Consider the following 20718-nt stretch of genomic DNA (forward strand, 5'->3'; position numbering starts at 1 on the left):
TTGGTTGATCAACATATATAGTATCCAGAGTGTTCACAAGTTTGTTACGTATCCATACCATAATACCCACAACCTCTTTTTATGATCAGATTCGAATAAGGAGAAAACTGATTCTCAAATAATACGATATATTACAATATCAAGTTGAAAACAGAATGACAATTGTGTAGTGTAAGCATGCGTATAATGCTAGTTTCTTGTTTCCGATTTCGGATAAGACCGTACACGACTAAAGTTCGAAAACCATCGAGCCTTAATATTTTATGTCTAAGTTTAATATAGATATATAAATAAACGTTAGTCTTTATAGTATACATATTAAGGGTATGTGTAGTGACGTTGCGCGACACACGCCGCTAATCGGACGATATCACCTTAATCATTGCGATGTGATTTTGAATAATAATAATACGTGTAATGCACGTTTGCTACGACCCGGTTTAAAAATATATTGCTGCTTTCACGCCCAAAAAACTTTCAATTATCTTCTTGCACACCACGCTTTTCAATAACATATGATATTTTCAGTTGAAAACTTGAGCCGTTGTTTAATACTACAGACACAACATACTTGTTCAATTTAATACAGAATGGACCATTCTTTATGTAATGTGATTCAAATGCTATTTGCTTGTATTCGATCTTGTGTGTGGCCCCATATTTCTAAGTTTCGAAATCTCTCAGGACTTTTTAACTGTTGTTTGTATGTTTTATGTTGATTGAAAATAAGTGTTAGTGTTCGTATAATAAATATGAAGGGTATAAAAGTTGCGTTACCATAAAATATGTATATGTTAATAATATTGATAATTTGCGTTTAAATCTCTATAAGCCTCATGCGTTAGCGTATATCTCAGACGGGAAAAAAGAATGTAATATTCGTGATGTATACATGTAAAAACGTAATGAATTTCGATACATTATTTATTTTTATTCACTTTTTACAAATAACGTTATTTGTGTAACAGTTCGAATGGTCTACTCAATTAAGCAAAGTCACTTTAATATAAATAAGCCGACAGTTTACAACAATATGCAATTTAACATTACATATGGCATATGATCAAACTAGTATTTTAAATTTGGTTTAAGCCACGAATGAACGTGTAACGTAGAGTAAACCTTTGTTGTGCGTTGTTATCTGTACAAATCTGTTGATCCCTGTTTAAATCATTTATATAATGGTGTTCTTTAATTATACTAGTTGATAAGAATAACAATTATCTCCTGGTAAAGTCTCTTTTCGTCACTGTAAGTTTTACATTGAACATATTAAAGACATCATATAAATCCGGAGATTAATAATCAAGAAAAACAAACTTTTAATACCGTATCGGCAGCCTTGTTTAAGTCATTATGAAGTGTCTGATTCATTTCTTCAAATTCATCACACTTTGCCTCAAGTCCTTTCCTGCTTTCTTCTAATTCCGTCATCTAAAAATGTAACGCGGCAATAATAATAATATTAATACATAGGAGAAAAGAACAGACGAGCACAAACTTTTTTAACTTACTGTGATATTTCGGTTCAATAAAAAACCTGTATGTGAGACATCGATGATGACGTTGAGCAACAAGGGTATGAACATGCGAGAACTTTTTGTTATCATAGTAATGCAAATCGATGTCGCACCTTTGTTATCGTCGCAAAACGGGTAGCATAACATCGATTTTGATAAGATAAAAAACATACTTATGTGTTTTTCTTAACAAATTATTTAATGTATGCTATACACAACGCACAACTCAAGCCGCTTTTAGTAAAGAAGTTTAAAACCAGACTCTTAATCCAGGCAACACTGATCCTGGACAACCATTAATTTATTGGGTAAATTCAAGTAATGCAGAAACTGTCTTGCTTATTTTTAAATGCAATTTATTCCTCAGGGATATTCAATGAATTAAAAAATGAAGATGAACAAAATACCTGCAGAAAAAAATCGTCTTTAGCATGTGCACCTAATTATTGAAAAATGCGCTTTTGCTGTGTCCGTTTGTGTTGTTTTGTGCTTATAAAATGTTGTACATCTTAGAATTGATAATTTTGATGAATAAAATCCATTTCTATTTAATATGGACTTCTTAGCTGATTCTTAGTTATAATATGAATCTCAAAACAATTACCAATCTAAACGCCTACTAAACTGATATAAAGCATTTTACCAAGAACCCATGTATAAGACCGATATCAACTTACCGGTGTGATACATACGTGAACTCTGCGTCTTACAGATTACTCGTTTTATATTGGCTCAGCCAGGTCACATGCTTACTCTACATTTTGCGATCTTAGGTGAGTGGCTTTTTATTAGGTTAGGAACGTTAAACTCTGTCAAGGATGTTAACAAGACAACGTATAAAATACACAATAGTGAACCTTTATCAGATCACTACGTTGATGATGAATAATTAAAGGTACTCGGTAAGATAAAATTGTTACACGGGGTCAGTACTGATCCCGCACGATGGCATGCATATAATGCGTCTGTTCCTCCATGAACGGGGTCAGTAAGAGGCCGTTTAAGGAATAATAGTATTGTTTTTACAATTATAATATTACACATATTATATGATATATAATATTTGCATTTACTATTATAATATATTAGTCTTAACTTTGTGTGAACATTGAGTCATTTAAAGAATGGCGCATTGTGTAGCACATGCAGCAAGCAGAGTTTTGCAGATATTGTTTGCACAATTCTATGAAGTACTCCTTAATATGACTATAAGATACTGTATGATATGGTATGGACTGTACAAGCATACAGGGAAACCATATGGGGAAATCGAAACTTCGCTTGTATGCATTCATTTCAACGAGCTAAGCATGCCTATCCTTTAATTGAAGAATGCATACATAGCTGCGCTTAAATGGCTTGGGATAACTTGTCTGCTAAATAACTTAAATATATTACTAATCGATGGGGTAGAATATAAACTATGCATCAGTTAAGTTTCACCTGTCAATAACCTATATTTAATATGCATATGAAAATTGTGAAACTGTCTAAAATACTCTTATGCGATCAATTCGACACGATTATATTAAATGACCAAATATATGGATGACTTAAAAGACACGCCTTGTGTCAAGCGATACAAGTGATTACTGTACATGTATAGTTTGATATTGTAAAGAAGGTGTGAATACATATACTCTTTTTCAGTATGCACGTGTACTTCACATGTGATGTTATTTGAACATTATACTACTTATATAAAATAAACCTATAAATCCCTGATAATCTTAAAATACATTTTGAATTGGTCCACCTCAAGATGAATTATCATTAGATGAGAAATATCTCTCTAAACTTAAACATTCACAAAATCACCCAATCTTAACATATTTAGATTTAGTGAAAGTTATTTAATAAGTTATCAAAATTTAATTTGCATTAAAACATATCTGTTCCTGGTTGTAAAACTATTCACTACTTTGATGGCATGTATATATATATAAATCTCATTCCGAAGCCATAACAATTATCGTATGAATACGTTTGGAATGTTCAACAGTTCCCGAATAAGGGCCCGTTCATTTTTTCATAGACTACACAGGGTTGCATATCTTATCTTTTGCAGAGCAGCGCTCATTTTTGTGATGTGATTGTTTTAATATTGTTAAATTATTCGCGTGTTGCAAGTGCAATACTGAGAAGTGTTAAATAAATTGCTATTCACTCGACCAATTAACTGACAATCCTTGAGTAGCACACAAACAGTTTTCAATGACATATTTTATCAAATAGAGTTTTTTGTGTAGAAAGATAACAAGGTTATGAATATGTTTTAATCATGTAGAAAAGACTTCAATACAAATAATTCATGCAATTGTGAATTGACATCTTTAACCATATTTGAAAAAAAGAACAATACAACAAGTACGCGATTGAAGTGCGTTATAATGTTTATGCATTGTGTGGGTTTGATCTGTACCGTTAGTTCCAATGTTCACCTGTATAAATATTCAATACAATGAAAAAAATATTAAACATATATACTTAACAGCATAAACAAATCAGATCAAAATATACATGCTAGTTAACAAAGTCGAACTCTTCATACCTTATCTCTTGCTGTTTGTAGGGCTGTCTCAAGATTCTTCTTCTCTTTTTCCATATCATCATACTTTGTATTAAGTTCTTGTTTGTCTTTTTCTAAGGTCTTCGTCTGAAAATTTAGCAAGCTAAAGTAAAATTTTACTTTAAGTAATAAAGAACAAGCGAGCAAAAAGTTCATTTACCTAGACTATATGGGCCGTTTAATCCAGTATTAATGTCAGAGATTCCATTAAACATGAACATTATGAACGTAGAATAGTGCTCCTACTGTTTTGTTGTTCTAGTACTGTCATTACAACAAGTGTGCTGATAATGCTTGCGTAGTGTACATTTTACAAACATTGTTATTCTTTCGACTGATCAAACAATTTGTACATTGATAAGACACTACACTCACACGGGCGGCCACGTGCTAAATGGAGCAGATGGTCTCCCAGATGAACCAAAAATCACCATAATATTACATGTAAGCGCGAGGAAATGTTAAGGATATTATGCAACAATCTACATATACGCCTTGAATGTTCAAACTGGTCTTATGACAAGATATGCACAGTTTTCCAGCAACACTATACATCGACTTCGTAGAACAAGGGCCTTTATATCATAACACAATGCTCGAAACAAGAATCCTGTTGATTGATCGAAACATATGAAAAAAAAAAGAAGATTACGTTCGTGATGAGTCAGTGCTGTAAGTAAGAACGTCATGAATTGCTATCAATGTGATCAACCTGTACATATTGATTCAGAATTACGAGGAATTTGAAACGATGTTAATGGCCCGCTCAATAAGAGGAAAGCAACCCGACTGAAAGATCCTTGTATAAACCTGCTGATTCAAGTTATATCATTAATGTGTAGAATAAGTGATTTGTTTAAAAAGAAGTTGATTATAGTAAGAATGTCTCTCCTGGTATAGTTTCTTGAGATTCATTGTTTGCTAGATATATTAGTTAACATATAAAATACATCATAACAACACATACATGCATATTCAAGATAACACACTGTAAATACCGTATCGGTGGCGGTGTTCAAGTCTGTATGAATGGTCTTATTATCGTTTTCCAAATCAGAACACTTTGCCTCAAGTTCTTTTTTATTTCTTTGTAACTCCGTTATCTGGAAATTAAACGATCCAAAAACTAAAATATTAAATAGACTTACCAAAGAAAAAGCAAACACAGAGTTTATATCGTGTATTTTCTGTTGCATGACACAACCTGTATGAGGGACATCAGAGATGCCGTAGCACATAAATGTTATAAGTATTAATTCGAGCGCCAATTTTGTGCTGTCTTAGTAATGTAAAATCATGTTTAATCGCCGTGGAGCGGGTCCTATGTAAGGTTTTAAAGTAATTAAATTAAATCAAACCGCTGTGTCGTTTGTTCATATCTTCTTGTATGCATGTTATAGACAAGGAAAAACGGAAGCCGACTGGAGTAAAGACTTTTTTTAACCAGATTCCTAATCAGGAAAAGACTGATGCATGTCACCGACTAAGTTTTAGGGGTATTGGTTTCTCCAGTCGATACTTTCTCAATTGTTCATTGTCCTGTGCATATGTGTGTACATAAATTGTTTGACGCAAGGTATGTGCATTACAATTAAATATATACATGTTTACATTTTCTTAACATTACGGAATAGGCGCCGATCGACTATTTGAGTATTCAATTACAGAAATGGCCGAATAGTTGAATATTTTATAAAAGTTGCCATCCTGACGCGTAATCGCAGTAACGAAACACTTAAAATTTTCTCAGTTTCTCGAGTATATGTCAACATCTTTAAACACAACAGTTGTAATATTAACCTATAAATCCCTGGTAATCTTAAAATACATTTTGAATTGGTCCACCACACGATAAATAATCATTAGATGAGAAATATCTCTCTAAACTTAACACTCACAAAATCCCTCAATATTAAAATACTAAAGTTTCGTGAAAATTATTTAATAATTTATCACAATTTATCTTGCATTAAAAACAAATCTTTTCCTGATTGCTTATCAATTCACAGCTTTGATGGCATGTAGATATATAAATCTCCTCCCGAAACCATAACAATTATCGTATGAATACGTTTGTTTTAATATTTTAAAATCATACGTGTGTTGCAAGTGCGGTACTGGGATGTGTTAAATAAATTGCTATTCACACTACCAATTAACTGATACTCCTTAAGTTGCACACACACGGTTTTCAATAACATATTTTATCACATATTTTTTGTGTTGAAAGATAACATGGTTATTGATGCGTATTTTAAATATGTTGAGTGACTTCAATACAAATAACTCATGCAATTGTGAATTGATATCTTAAGCCATATTAAAAAAAAAGAGAGAAATACATCAAGTATGCGATTGAAGTGAGATATAAAGTTTATGCATTGTGTGGGTTTGATCTGTATCATTCGTTCCGATTTCCATCTGTATAAATATTCAATATATTAAAATAAATATTAAATATTATATTAAACAGCATACACAAATCATATCAAAGCATACCTGATCTCTTGCGTTTTGTAGGGCTGTCTTCGTCTGAAAATTTAACGAGGCAAAAGTAAAATGTTATTTTACAGTAATACAGAATAAGCGAGCAAATAGTTTATTTACGTAAACTATATGGGTCGTTTAATCCATTAATGATATCAGAGATGCCATTAAACATGAACTTTATGAAAATAGAATAGTGCCCGTACTGTTTTGTTTTCATAGTAATGCCATTACAACAAGTGTGCTGATATTGCGTTCGTAGTGTTAATTGTACAAACACTGTTATTGTTTTGACTGATCAAACACTTTTTATATAGATGAAGACATTACATGTAGATATATAAATCTCATCCCTAAACCATAAAAATTATCGTATGAATACGTTTGGAATGTTCAACAGTTCCCGAATATGGACCCGTTCATTCTTTCGTAGACTACTCAGGGTTGCATGTCTTATCTATTGTAGAGGAGCGATCGTTTCTTTGTGATGTGATTGTTTTAGCATTTTAAATAATACGTGTGTCGCAAGTGCGGTACCAGTTTGTGCAAAATAAATGGCTATTTGCACGACCAATTAACTGACAATCCTTAAGTAGCACACACACGGTTTTCAATAACATATTTAATCAAATAGAGTTGTTTGTATTGAAAAATAGCATTCTTATGGATGTGTATTTTAATTATGTGATGACTTCAATACAAATATTTCATGCAATTGTGAATTGAAATCTTGATCCATTTTTGAAAAAAAGAGAAAAACAACAAGTACGCGATTGAAGTCAGATATAAAGTTTATGCATTGTGTGGGTTTGATCTGTATCATTCGTTCCGATTTCCATCTGTATAAATATTCAATATATTAAAATAAATATTAAATATTATGTTAAACAACATAAACAAATACTATCAAAACATACTTGCTAGTTCACAAAGTCGAACTATACATACCTGATCTCTTGCGTTTTGTAGGGCTGTCTCAAGGTTCTTCTTCTCTTTTTCCATATCATCATACTTTGCATTGAGTTCTTGTTTTTCTTGTTCTAATGTCTTCGCCTGAAAATTTAACGAGGCAAAAGTAAAATGTTATTTTACAGTAATAAATAACAAGCGAGCAAAGAGTTCATTTTCGTAGACTATATGGGCCGTTTAATCCATTATTTATATCAGAGAAGCCAAACATGAATGTTATGAAAGAAGAATAGTTTCCCTACTTTGTTTTCATAGAAATGCTATTGCAACAAGTGTGCTGATATTGCCTGTGTAGTGTTTATTGTACATGTACAAACACTGTTATTTGTTCGAATGATAAAACACTTAATATATAGATGAAGACACTACACTCACACGGGGGGCTACTTGCTAAATGGAGAAAATGGTTTCCGTGATCAACCAAAAATCATCAAAATAATAAGCACGAGGAAATGTTAAGATTATATTGCAACAAAGTACATATATGTCTTGAGTGTCTAAAAGCAAGATAGGAACAGTTGTTCAGCAACACTATACATCGACTTCGTGGAACAAGGGTCTAGATATCATAACACAATGTTCGAAACAAGATTCATGTTGATTGATCGAAACATGTGATATCTAGAGTGTCCACAAGCAGCTTATTGCATATCCATATAAGTATACATGCAGCCTCTTTGTTATTATTCTTGGACAGTATGTGTTGTGAGAGCGATTGTAATGCTAATGTCTTGTATTCTATCTTGATTGTGCCCCAAGTGACTAAGTTTCGAAATTTCTCGATACTTAATACGTTTAGTCTTAGTTTCAAGATTCAAAAAATGAGATTCTGTAGTATATATATTAAGGTTATGTACGATTGCGTTGAACAACAAAAGCCGCTAGACGGACGATATCACACAAGCCTCTGTATGTGTATATCAAAATCTACGTGTTAATTTCTTAAAGCCTCACGCGTAAGCGTTTGTTTACGGCGGCAAATAAGAAAAGTGTGTTCGTGATGCGTCAGTGCTATAACTGCGGTTGTCGGTGATATGGTAAAATTACATGTCTACTAAACCTCTTAAATATATTGCTTATATATGGGGCAAAATATAAATACGCATCAGACCAGAGTAAATTGTCAAGTGGTTAAAATATATAGTTTCTTTGAATATGGAAATTGTAAAAACAATCATATTTCATTTAATGTATTAAATGTAAATGACAATAAGCTAATATACAAGCTGCACTGTTTATTCATTATGATCAATCTTAACAATACTCTGTTAGATGCGTTTATCGAATGAGGTTCAATTATTAAAGCATTACATGAAACAAAAACTTCCAAAATTTGTTTTTGTTTTAAATGAATATGTACTTCGAGTGCAATAATTTCATTTACAGATATCTCGTAAAAACTGTTATAGAATGAGAATGTCAGCATTAAGACTCTTTAATTCTGAAAAATGTAATAATTCATAAACATATTTACAACATGTGTCCAAAGATGTGTTTAATGGTTTATAAATATGAAAGATAGTTAATATATTTTAAATATGTTACATTCCCAGTAATGGATAGTTGATTATTAATAACAATACAAAAAATGTAAAAATAAAACTTGCAAAAGAACATTGATTGGCAAGTTCTATATTGTTATGTTAATATGTTTTACACATTTACTTAAATACATGTATATGTTTTTATTTTACGGTTTTTACTCAATATTAATTGTTTTAAACTCTATTAAAGTGCAAAACAGTAAATTCATGTGTAATATTATATGTGTGGACATATAACGTATTGAGTATACCAGGTATAGACTATAAAACTCCTAAATAGTATGTTCCCTATATCGCCATTATTCTATGTCTCATATGCATGTCTTTTACGTAAAAGAGGTGATTAAATCGAACTGTCGCCATGGAGTTTGGTTGCCTTAGTTGGATGCAAATGTAAATCCAATAGTGTCACCAGCTATCTTTTATCAAGCATACATTTGTATAGTGCGCACCGGACTTGTGGTTACTAAACTGTATAGCATACTTTCATGTTACTAATTTCAAAAGAAAAAAATTCAATGACCAATTATATGCATAAATAAATAAACAGCCTGGGTGTTAAGCTTTTACAGTAATTACATGTTGTGTTTGTTTTATGATGTAAAGTAGGTTTGAATTCATAGAAAGTGCACGTGTTAACTATATGCACTACATATTTGATGTAGTTCAGTACATCTTTATGTACACATACTTTCCCATACATGTTAGTAGCAACGTATGCAAATCCAGTAAGAGATCAATTTGTACCAGTATACCTTTTTTACATTTTGTTTACATTTATTGAATTAGCGCCGATCGAATATTTGAGTAGTGAAGTAGTTTAATAACTTAAAGGTAATCCAAACATGTATTTTGTGTTGATCGATAACTCGAGGAAATATGATTAAACGAGAAATATCACTCTCAAATAAAAATAAAAATATAACAAATTGACGCATTCTGAAGATAGTTACATTCAGTGAAATTATTGAAATTATTAGAGAGAGAGAGAGAGAGAGAGAGAGAGAGAGAAAGAGAGAGAGAGAGAGAGGGAGAGAGAGAGAGAGAGAGAGAGAGAGAGAGAGAGAGAGAGAGAGAGAGAGAGAGAGAGAGAGAGAGAAGAATCTCAATAACAATAAATTTGAATTGATATGTTTAGCCGTTTGTGAGAAATAAGAAAAAAAAGTGTTGCGATTGAAGTGCTATACAGTGTATACAGTGTATGGATTTGATATGTGTTAATCTGTCCAATTTACATATGTACAAAGATTAAATTAGACAGAATCAACAATTCATAACAAACAACAATTTCTAGTTCACAAAGACGATCTTTAAATACCTGATCTCGTGTAGAGTGTAGGTCCGTACACGTGGTATATTTCTCTTTTTCCTTATCACTATACTCTGTTTGGAATTCTTGAGTGTCTCTTTCCAATGTCTTCATCTGAAAATTTAACGTTTAACAAATTAAAATTATGTTAATATTATACAGAAATCAAGAACAAAAGAGCGCATAGTTTACATATTTAGACTATGTGGGCCGTTTCATACGGAAAACTGTTAGTGCCATCGTGGTAACACATTAAAATCCACAGGGCGACAATGCGATAGTGCGATAGAATGATGGCGACAATGCGATAGTACGATGGCGACAATGCGATAGTACGATGGCGACAATGCGATAGTACGATGGCGACAATGCGACAACGCGATAGTACGATGGCGACAATTCGATAGTACGATTGCGACAATGTGACAACACGATAGTAGGATGGCGACAATGCGATAGTCATTTCGTACTGACGTCATCGTATTTTCGCATTGTCGCCATCGTATTATCGCACTGTCGCCATAGTATCGTCACACTGTCGCCATCGTACTATCGCACTGTCGCCATCGTTTTGTCGCACTGTCGTCATCGTATTATCGCACTTTGGCATTGTCGCATCGTCGCAAATCGTACTATCGAAATGTCGCCATCGTATTGTCGCACTGTCGCCATCGTACTATCGCATTGTCGCCATCGTACTATCGCGTTGTCGCATTGTCGCCATCGTACTAACGCATTGTCGCCATCGTGCTATCATATTGTCGCAATCGTACCATCGCATTGTCGCCATCGTACTATCGCACTATCGCATGGTCGCCCTCTGGATTTTAATGAGTAACCACGATGACCCTTACGGTATTCCGTTGTTTCATGACACACCTGCATTAGTGATATCATGACGATTTAACAGTGTCCCTACGTTTTGTTTTCATTGTAATGAAAAATGGCGTCGCATTGATATCCTTTTGATGCGTTGCGCATCTCGAAGAAATGTTCATTAAAATCTCATCTTGTATTTACCACCACGCTTTTATATGATCTGAACGACAGGGTATTTAGACCAACGACTATATCCAGGACTCCCGTGCGTGCGGATATAAGGAACCAGTATAATCTCCTTCTGTCTGGCGTGTTCCGATCATACCACCCATACACAATTAAGGCGGCAAAATATACACCAAAACACTCTTATAAATAGTAAACAAATTAATCGAAACATTCCCGCTTACCACGTCTAAATTGCGCGCTGGATATATTAAACATGTGCATGGATGTCCACAATGGTAACATAGACATTTGAACAAGAGTTTATCGTTGTGATAATGTCCCTCAGTTGGTCGAGCTGAACATTCTAAAGAAATAAAACATGTGCCTTAATTACAATTATAATCAGCGTGGGTGTTACGGAGAACGTCCCAAACCTTAGGACAGTTACATGAAAATTTAACGCTCGGCTGTGGGTGCAGTTTTGAATGAATGAAAGCTTGTCAGAAGAAAAGCACTTTGATTTTAGAGCCTATGTTTAAGTTTTATATTAGAGGTCACAGTGACCTTGACCTAAGACAAAAACTTGCTGTGGCGTGTAGAACTGATGAAGGTGCATCTACATATTAAGTTTCAAAGTTGTAGGTGGAAGCTTTTTGATGTTAGAGCCTATGTTAAAAACGTTTTATATTAGAGGTCACAGTGACCTTGACCTTTGACGTTGTGACCCAAAAATGGGTTGGCGTGTAGAACTCATCAGGTGCATCTACATATGAAGTTTCAAAATTGTAGGTGGAAGCACTTTAATTTTAGAGCCTATGTTAAAGTTTTATAGTAGAGGTCACAGTGAACCTGACCTTTGACCAATTGACCCAAAAATGAGTATGACGTGTAGAACTCATCACGGTGCAGCTACATATGAAGTTTCAAAGTTGTATGTGGAAGCGTTTTGATTTTAGAGCCAGTGTTAAGGTTTGTACACGACGCGGAAGGCAGACGCCGGACGGTTGACGAGGAGCTGGCTATGACAATACCTCGGGTTTTCTCCGAAAACAACCGAGCTAAAAAAAACTATTCACGAACTGTAATCAAACAACCGTTATCGATATGTTAAATATCCCGGAATGGGCAACTTAATTAGATGCGTTGAATTTGTTTTTAAATGATCATGGATTAAGAAAATCGTTGATGCACTTCGTGTCACTTTGTACACATTTGAATTCGTATTGAAATATATAAGACCCTTTGCCATCGACTGCGTTCATTTATACATGGTTTGTCGCGGAACGTGTCAGTTTGTTACATTCAATAATTGTTGACTTTCCTAAGTTTAAACATAGTTATTACTTCATTTCGTTCTGTGGACTTTGAGGTCGACTCCACATAAACAATTAATGAAATCATTGGAGAGTTCTTTGTGATTCTCTTAAGGCAGTTTCAGCTGACTAATTGAATGAAGATATGCCTTTTATAGTGAAAAAGTATCATTTTAAAATGAAATAGATTTACTTTAAAAGTGGTTAGTTTCCTAAAATTCGACCTAATGTCTTAATTTTAAATTTGTCAAAATTAAATGATTGCGCACACACGTAGGCTCTATATGATTTACACTCTTTATAGATTTCAAAATAACCGTATACACAAAAAGGCAAATTTCCCTTGTTGTATTTTATAAAACATTAAATCCCATTATCCCGTTCAGTTAATCTTCTTTTATGTAAGCTGAATAATTTTTAATTGCAACAAATGTTCTGATCTTGTGTTTGCATTGTTAATTGGACAAACAGTGTAATTTCTTTTTCTGTATGTAAACTTTCTAAATAGACTTAGTCACTACACAATCACGGGTTGAATGGGGCCAACCGTTTTCGAATACTAAAAACATCGACTTGATTATTAATAACAATACCAAACTAACCTATATTGACACTGCTTAATGATATTATTAGAAAATTTGTTTTATTCTTTCTTATGTTGTTGTTAAAATATATACTGTAAAATCATTTATGTATTAAAAATTTAAAGCTTTATGCTGAATATGTATTTTTAAAACTCAATTTAAGTGACTCGTGCGATGTGATAAAGGTGTTCACAAGACGTTTAAATAACAACTGAAATGCGCGCTCAAACATTGAAATATTTTCCTCAAGGCGCCATTATTGTATGCCGCCTGTACGTATCTTGTACTTAAAGCGTGCGTCGAAATCGGACAATCGCCCTTGAGTTTGGTAGACGAAGTTCAATATCACTGTGAATCTTATAGTGTAATCCGTGATATTTTTTCAAACGTATAGTGCACGTCGGACTTGTGGATATTATATTGCGTATATACACTCATGCGACTTATTCGACATGTTTATATTAAATTGCCAATTAAATGCATGGCATTAAACACAGCCCTGATGTGAAGCGAGTACAGCGATTACAGTTATTGTTAAGCTCGATATTGTCACGTATATTGTCACAGGTTTGTATGTATGTACACGTTCTAATTGCATGCACATGCACTACATATTTGACGTTTTTTAGTACATTTTAATGTACATATGGTTGAACGTTTTTTTAAAAACAAATTTTAGGATTTTCAATTGCGTATACGTTAATGGAAAAGACGTTGACAATTTGAATATTCAAATACCGTTATGACCGAATAGTCAAAATATTTCTAGACGTTGCTATCCCTACATATATAACACAACACTTGTAATCTACACACATTATTCACTGGCAATCCAAACATATATTTTGATATTGATCAACAACCCAAGCATAAAAGGTGGAATATCGCTAAAAAATAAAATTCACAAAAAAATGTCGCAATCTTAAATATTTATGTACTGTAAAAATTATTGAACAGTTTATCATGATGGAACTTGCATTAAAGAAACATATGTTTCCGGTTGAGGAAGAAAATCGAAGTTTTTTTTACAGTGAGAAACATTAATTTAATCACGAAACGAAAATAATTATATTATGAATACTTTTGGAATGTTCATCATTTCCCGAATGCGGACTCGTTCATGTAGGCTACCCCTAGCGATGTTTTGAATCCACATTGCTCAACCATTTATTGTGCCTTTGTCTGTTTATGTTTATCCAGAGCCTAGCCACTTGACCGATGATCAGCTATACCGATGATGTTCCAGTGAGGGCTCTTCAGCTCGTGCGTCAGTTCGTGGATCTTTCTTCACGCATGATGTGTTCATACATTCCTTGTACATATGCTTTTATCGTTATGGAGGATGTAGTCAGTAGCGTTATTAGTAACACAAATTTAAGAAGAATCACACCCACACGTTTCTCAGCGAGACCTCACAATATCATCGTCATCCAGGTCTACGCACCGTCATGAGACTACGAAGACGAGGTAATTTAGATCGCATTACAGCCAGGTCTCGAAGAAGGGCATCCTCATCGTCCGAAGCGACTGGAACGCCAAGGTCGGACCAGACGCCTTCCTAGACTGGTCGGGGACAGTAGGCAGATTTGACATAAAAAAGACCATAAAAAGAGTACTGAGACTTCTCGAGTTTCTCACACTATCCAATAGGCTGCATCCACACAAACCGTCCAGAACAGCGACCGGGTATGCCCCAAACGCGCCAAACGTGCAAGTGCACGACCAGATCGATTTAATATTGGCGCCACAACGGTTCAAGTAGGCATTAACCATGACTTAGTGCTCACGACAATAAAGCTGAAGTAAAAAACCAAGCGCATCTCCAAGAAACATCACATTACACTTGACTTAAAAGATACAGATATAGCAGAGATATTCCAGACACATATAGGTGTAGCCCTGAAATTCGTAGACAATGACCTCAACCCCGTCACCAATAAGATTGATCAAGCCCTACTTTCTTCGGCCTAGAAGTTTTTGAAATAAACAGAAGAAAGACCAAGTCATGGAGGACGACCGAGATCATGAACCTATATTTGTGGAATGCACAGCCAATGGATGCTTTTTTTCATAAATGGACCAAACTTTGTTAACTTGACAATTTCCAATGAGAATGATTTGAAAATTGCTAAAACTTTTATTAATGTATTATTTTATATCAACTGTAAATGTATTTATGTATTTTAATTTAAAACGTTCAACAGAAAATTAATCTGCAATAACTCAATTCGAAAATTATTTTTTTTGTTTTAATGTGTTTTGTGTTCAATTAACGTTTTTATCACATCTGAAATAAACTCTAAACCACTTAAATATTTCCCCAAGTGGCTAACAATGTATATCGACTGTGTATGTCTTGTACTAAGTCCATGCGTCAAAATCGGATCATTGCCCTTGAGTTTGATTGACGCAGTTCTATGTAAATGCAAGTCCCATTGCATCATCCGCGATCTTTTATCATGCGTATTGTGCACGCCAAAATTGTGGTAACAAAACTGACTCATGCTTATTAAATAACAAAATATATGCTTATTAAATAATCTGATATATGCTTGACTTAAAAGACACTCCTTGTGTCATGCGATAACAGTGATAACTGTATAATTATGTATAGTTTTATCTTATGAATACGCTTTGAATGTTCAACCATTCCCAAATAAAAATGGGACCGTTCATGTAGTCGAAGGCTACACAGGGTTTCATGTCGTATCTTTTGCAGAGCAGCGCTTTTTTAATGTGATTTTTTTCAATAACACGTGCGTTCTACATGCTGTACGATCTTGTGATATAATTAAAGTGCCTTTTACACGACCAATCAACGGACAATCGTTCAGTTACGCACCAACGCTTACAAATAACATTGTTTTATCAAATGGAATTATTCGTACATATAGGTAAGATAGTTATAAATTAAGACCTTCAATTATGTAGAAAAGGTCTTCAAAACAAATAACATATGCAATTTTGAATTGACATCTAAAGACGTTTTTGAAAGAATATTACAAAAGTCATGCGATTGAAGTGCGATATGGTGAATGCATTGTGTGGATCTGTATTTTTATATTTTTTAATTTCCATCGTTAATATTAGCATCAAACATATAAGACATCATATCAAAACACAAACTCGAACTGTACATACCGAATCTCTGGTCTTTTGTAGGGTTGTCTTCTGTTTTGCCATACCAGTATGCTTTGTCTGGTGTTCCGGTTTGTTTTGTTCCAAGTTGTTCATCTGACTCTTTAATTCGGCAAAATTAAATGTAATAATACAGAAATAAAAAAATATGTCCTTACAACAAGTGTGCTGATATTTTGAATGTAGTGTTAATTAGACAAACACCTCATTTTTTCGACTGCCCCTCCCTCCCTCCCTCTGATCTGTTTTAAATGTATTGTATACTGGTGAGAATGTCTCTCCTGGTACAGTTCCTTGAGTTTCATTGTTTGCTAGATTAAATAGTTAACATATAAAATGCAACAAAAATCACATACATGCATGTTCAAGATAACAAACTGTAACTACCGTATCGGTAGCGGTGGTAAAGTCTTTATTAAGGGTCTTATTATCTTTTTCCAAATCAGAACACTTTGCCTCAAGTTCTTCTGTATTTCTTTCTAATTCTGTCATCTGGAAATTAAACGATCTAAAAACTAAAATATTTAATAGTCTAAAAAAAGAACGGTTAAGGACAGAGTTTAAATCGTAAATTTGCTGTTGCATGCCAAACCATGTATGGAGGACAGTATAGATGCCGCAGCACATAAATGGCCCAGTAATATTACACGAAACGCATACAATTGACAACATATATATTAGACACACATTCATAAAGATTAATAAATCTTGGGATCACAGCTTCAGAAGGGCCATTGTAAAAACACATTTTGGACTAAAGCTGGGTTATTGTTTTCTTATCGCACCAGTAGTCCCAAATTAATTACAAATTGCGGATTAATTCGATTTTAAATAAAAGCGAATACACCAGAACAGTATATGTACAACTGTTTTTGACATTCGTTGATCTCAAATTAGTACAAGTAACTAATAAATCAATGATAAAACATGACCAGTGTATTTGATTGACAATGCTTTTTCTAGGAGCAATCTTTATTTGAACATTTTTTTTTATTCTACTTGCTAAACGTGAAATACAATATTGCAAACATGTGTAGGTTTAAAATGACTATATATGCATAGTGTTGTTCTTCAATCTTCGGGTATTCAATTGATAACTTTAATAGAATTTCAGCATAAAGACTCAATAATTCTGATCAATGTAAATCGTTCATTTAAATATGCTTCAACGATGTTCTTTGATGGTTTATGAATTGTTATGGTAAAATATTAAGTTAAACTTTGTATTATTAAAGAAATTGGATACTTCATTATAAATAACAATACCAACATAACTTAAATTGCAACTTGCCAAAAATTATGGTAGAAATAATATTTAATTGCATGATTTTGTTGTTTTAATATATTCTTTAAATGCATTGGTGCCTTTTAACGTTTTACAAATGGAATTAGCGATTTCGATGGTGAAGATACTGTGTATGATTGATGAAGTCAAATCAATTTGGGACACAAGTGTTCTTGGCAGCTTTAACTCGCCACCATTGACCTGATACTTTTCAACTCTTAGAACATTAATTACACCCTTGAACTTCGTTGTTTTGTTCGTTTACGTTTTTGTCTGAGATGAAGGATATACTAAAATGACGTTAGTAGAATAAGCACGTATCTTTTAAACTTGATCCCAGTTCTCAAAGCTGATACTGACATTTCCAAGCGTGTTTGACTTTACTTCACTCATAGTTAGCTAAGAATTTGTCTACAACAAAGGGATTAAAACAACAGTTTTGATTTACCTTGTGCAATATCTGAAATCGTTCTCCATTTATTGAGCAGAAACCATTTGTGAAATGATGGAACGGTGAATTCTTTTTTGTGTGTACTTTATAGGAAGCTTCAGACAATAGTCTGTTTTGGAATTTAGGTGAAACCGTTTTTCTATTAATATATTAAATAACCGCAACCTAATTAAGCGCACATAAAATCCTACGCGATAACTTGACACGTTTTCTTTATAAATTACACGTATTACAATAGAACAAATAACCATCGTATGATCTATGTTTAGCAAATTTTATTGACCACGACCTTTACCCATCTGGACACAAGCGATGTTTATGTACAAACTGTCAGGTTGATATTTGAATTTGCTTGAATACTTTCTCCTTTATAAAATAATTTAAAACGTTGACCCTGATTTACTCTGTAAACTATATCGATTTAGTTTAAAGGCCCAGTGTCACTATGATGCCGGTTGAGACCCGGTGGGTGATACGGGACGTACCGAGGCCCCACCGGGATAAACCAGGGACATCCGGGGCTCCACCGGGAAAGTATTAAAATGTTTAACACCTCCGGAATGAACCGGGAGTCACCGGGAAGAACCGGCAACGACCGTCGCGGCACCGGAAACAACCGGGACGGCACCGGGAACAACCGGGACGGCTGCGTAGCCCATACAGACCCTGTTAGAGCTACGGCAACGCCCCGGTGGAGCCCATGTGAATGCCGTCAGTGTACCGGTATAGCTGCGGTACATAAGTAAAGCGGCGCGCTGCCGGCTTTCACCGGGGCTCAACCGGGGCATTACCGGCGATAACCGGGGCGCTGCCTGGGATTCACCGGGATAAACCGTAGCCAGTCCGTGGTTGACCGGGACTCTGCCAGGTTGTTGACCGTCTTCAACCGGGGAGGCATCAAGAAATAGTGTGACCGCGTTAAAAAATTCTACGAAATTCATCCCGGTTCTCGCTGGTCGATTGGCGTTAGCAAACCGAGATGGACCGGGGCTCTACTGGTAAAAGTGAGACTTGATCTTTAGTATATGCGTGGATTTTTCTTTTCATTTATACACAGTCGCAAACTTAATATGGAAAACAATCAATTGGTCTGGCAAATCGTAGTATTTTTAGAAGTGAGTTCTTGACAAATGCATATTACTAGATTATAATTTTTAAACGCATTGGATTATTCAATAATGCACTTACTGTGTCAATTTAAATAATTCAATGGGAACGTGAAATCGTGTATAGTTTGATAAATTTTAATAAACCAGGGAACACACTACTACCACAGCCAGTTTGCTTACTTTACTTAGCTTCATCGGTTTTTCTGACTTGACGCCAAAATACTTTTTTTCTGTACACGAATGTAACGTTAATATCTAGAAGTGTGCGAGAATAACATATTTTCTCCCTGCTCAGTAAAATCTTTTGCAAGTGTGTATAAAGTACTTTACTTTTTAATAAAAAGCTAAATAATAAAGATTTAGAAGCAAACTCACAAAATCTGACCATATAGCAATTGGATGGAATTTTCTAAAATACAACATGGTTATTTGACTATCATTTAAAATAGATTGCAATAACATAGCAAACAGGGAGTTTTAAAAACAAAATATTCAATAAACCGAAAGCAAACAAATGTAAACGTATAATTACCGTATCTATCCCAGTTGACCTATATTCTGAATTTTGAAGACGTATCTCAATAGTTTTGATATCAGATTCTAGTCGGTAGTCCTCTTCACGCAAATGAATGAGTATCTGTCTAAAATCATTACCCATTGATGATTGTACACGTGATAGTTAAATTTTTTATATATAATTTATCCATGAATAGTTTATTGTTGCTAATTTCAAGAGGAACGAAATAAGCAAATGTTTCTTTGGAAACTTATATTATTTTTTTTAATTTTATGAAAGTGACAAAAAGGCTCATATTATATGCAATTGCTGTGTTTGCTTATAAAAAGCTCTCAACTTTGCCATGCTAAGTATGAGTGACTGGTATTTTTTTCCTATATTCCTACATATATGGGCCGGATTCCTTAAATAATGAAACTAATGGTTTTGTGTTTTCTTGCGATCATTTAATTTATTCCATAATATGTTTTGTCCATGCGATTTGTAATATACTTATATTAAGCAATACAGAATAAGATTTTGAAATAAACAAACCTGGTTTCGCTTGAAATGCCTGATGTTGGTTCTTTCCGTAAGGCTTCTACCATTATTTGCAGCGTGCTTTATAAAGGAAAACAATAATGTGGAATTTTTTATGATGAACACATTTTTATTACATTATTTGAAATAAGAGGGGAAAATTCTTAAAGGCGCTCTACTTAGAACCGGAGAACTTGGCCTTTTTTAACTGTAATTATCCAATATAGCCATAACCGCAAAACGTCCACCCTAAGCCACACTGGGTTATTAAAATATATTTAACTCATGTTTCATTCTAATTGATCAAAGATATGTTTTCACTGTTCATAAGGTTTTATTAAAGCAATATAAGAAAACTGCGACTTTTTTTTTCAACGGACACAACCGTTTTTTAAAATAGCCCTTATATCATGTAAA

General features: G+C 33.9%; 1 protein-coding gene across 1 annotated transcript in view; it reads right to left on the reverse strand.

Annotated features, from left to right (window-relative positions):
- LOC127872340 (myosin-4-like) overlaps positions 1–20718 on the reverse strand; it is a 360094-nt gene that overhangs the window by 269216 nt on the left and 70160 nt on the right. The window contains exons 10-19 of the mRNA XM_052415671.1: positions 20317–20382; positions 19798–19906; positions 16808–16912; positions 16424–16522; positions 10408–10512; positions 7525–7629; positions 6589–6621; positions 5088–5192; positions 4072–4176; positions 1330–1434 (exon numbers count right to left, since the gene is read on the reverse strand). Of these exons, the coding sequence (XP_052271631.1) occupies positions 1330–1434; positions 4072–4176; positions 5088–5192; positions 6589–6621; positions 7525–7629; positions 10408–10512; positions 16424–16522; positions 16808–16912; positions 19798–19906; positions 20317–20382 (937 nt within the window). The remainder of the gene's footprint in view (positions 1–1329; positions 1435–4071; positions 4177–5087; positions 5193–6588; positions 6622–7524; positions 7630–10407; positions 10513–16423; positions 16523–16807; positions 16913–19797; positions 19907–20316; positions 20383–20718) is intronic.

Source organism: Dreissena polymorpha, chromosome 3 (genome assembly GCF_020536995.1).
Source record: "Dreissena polymorpha isolate Duluth1 chromosome 3, UMN_Dpol_1.0, whole genome shotgun sequence".
NCBI lineage: Eukaryota > Metazoa > Mollusca > Bivalvia > Myida > Dreissenidae > Dreissena > Dreissena polymorpha.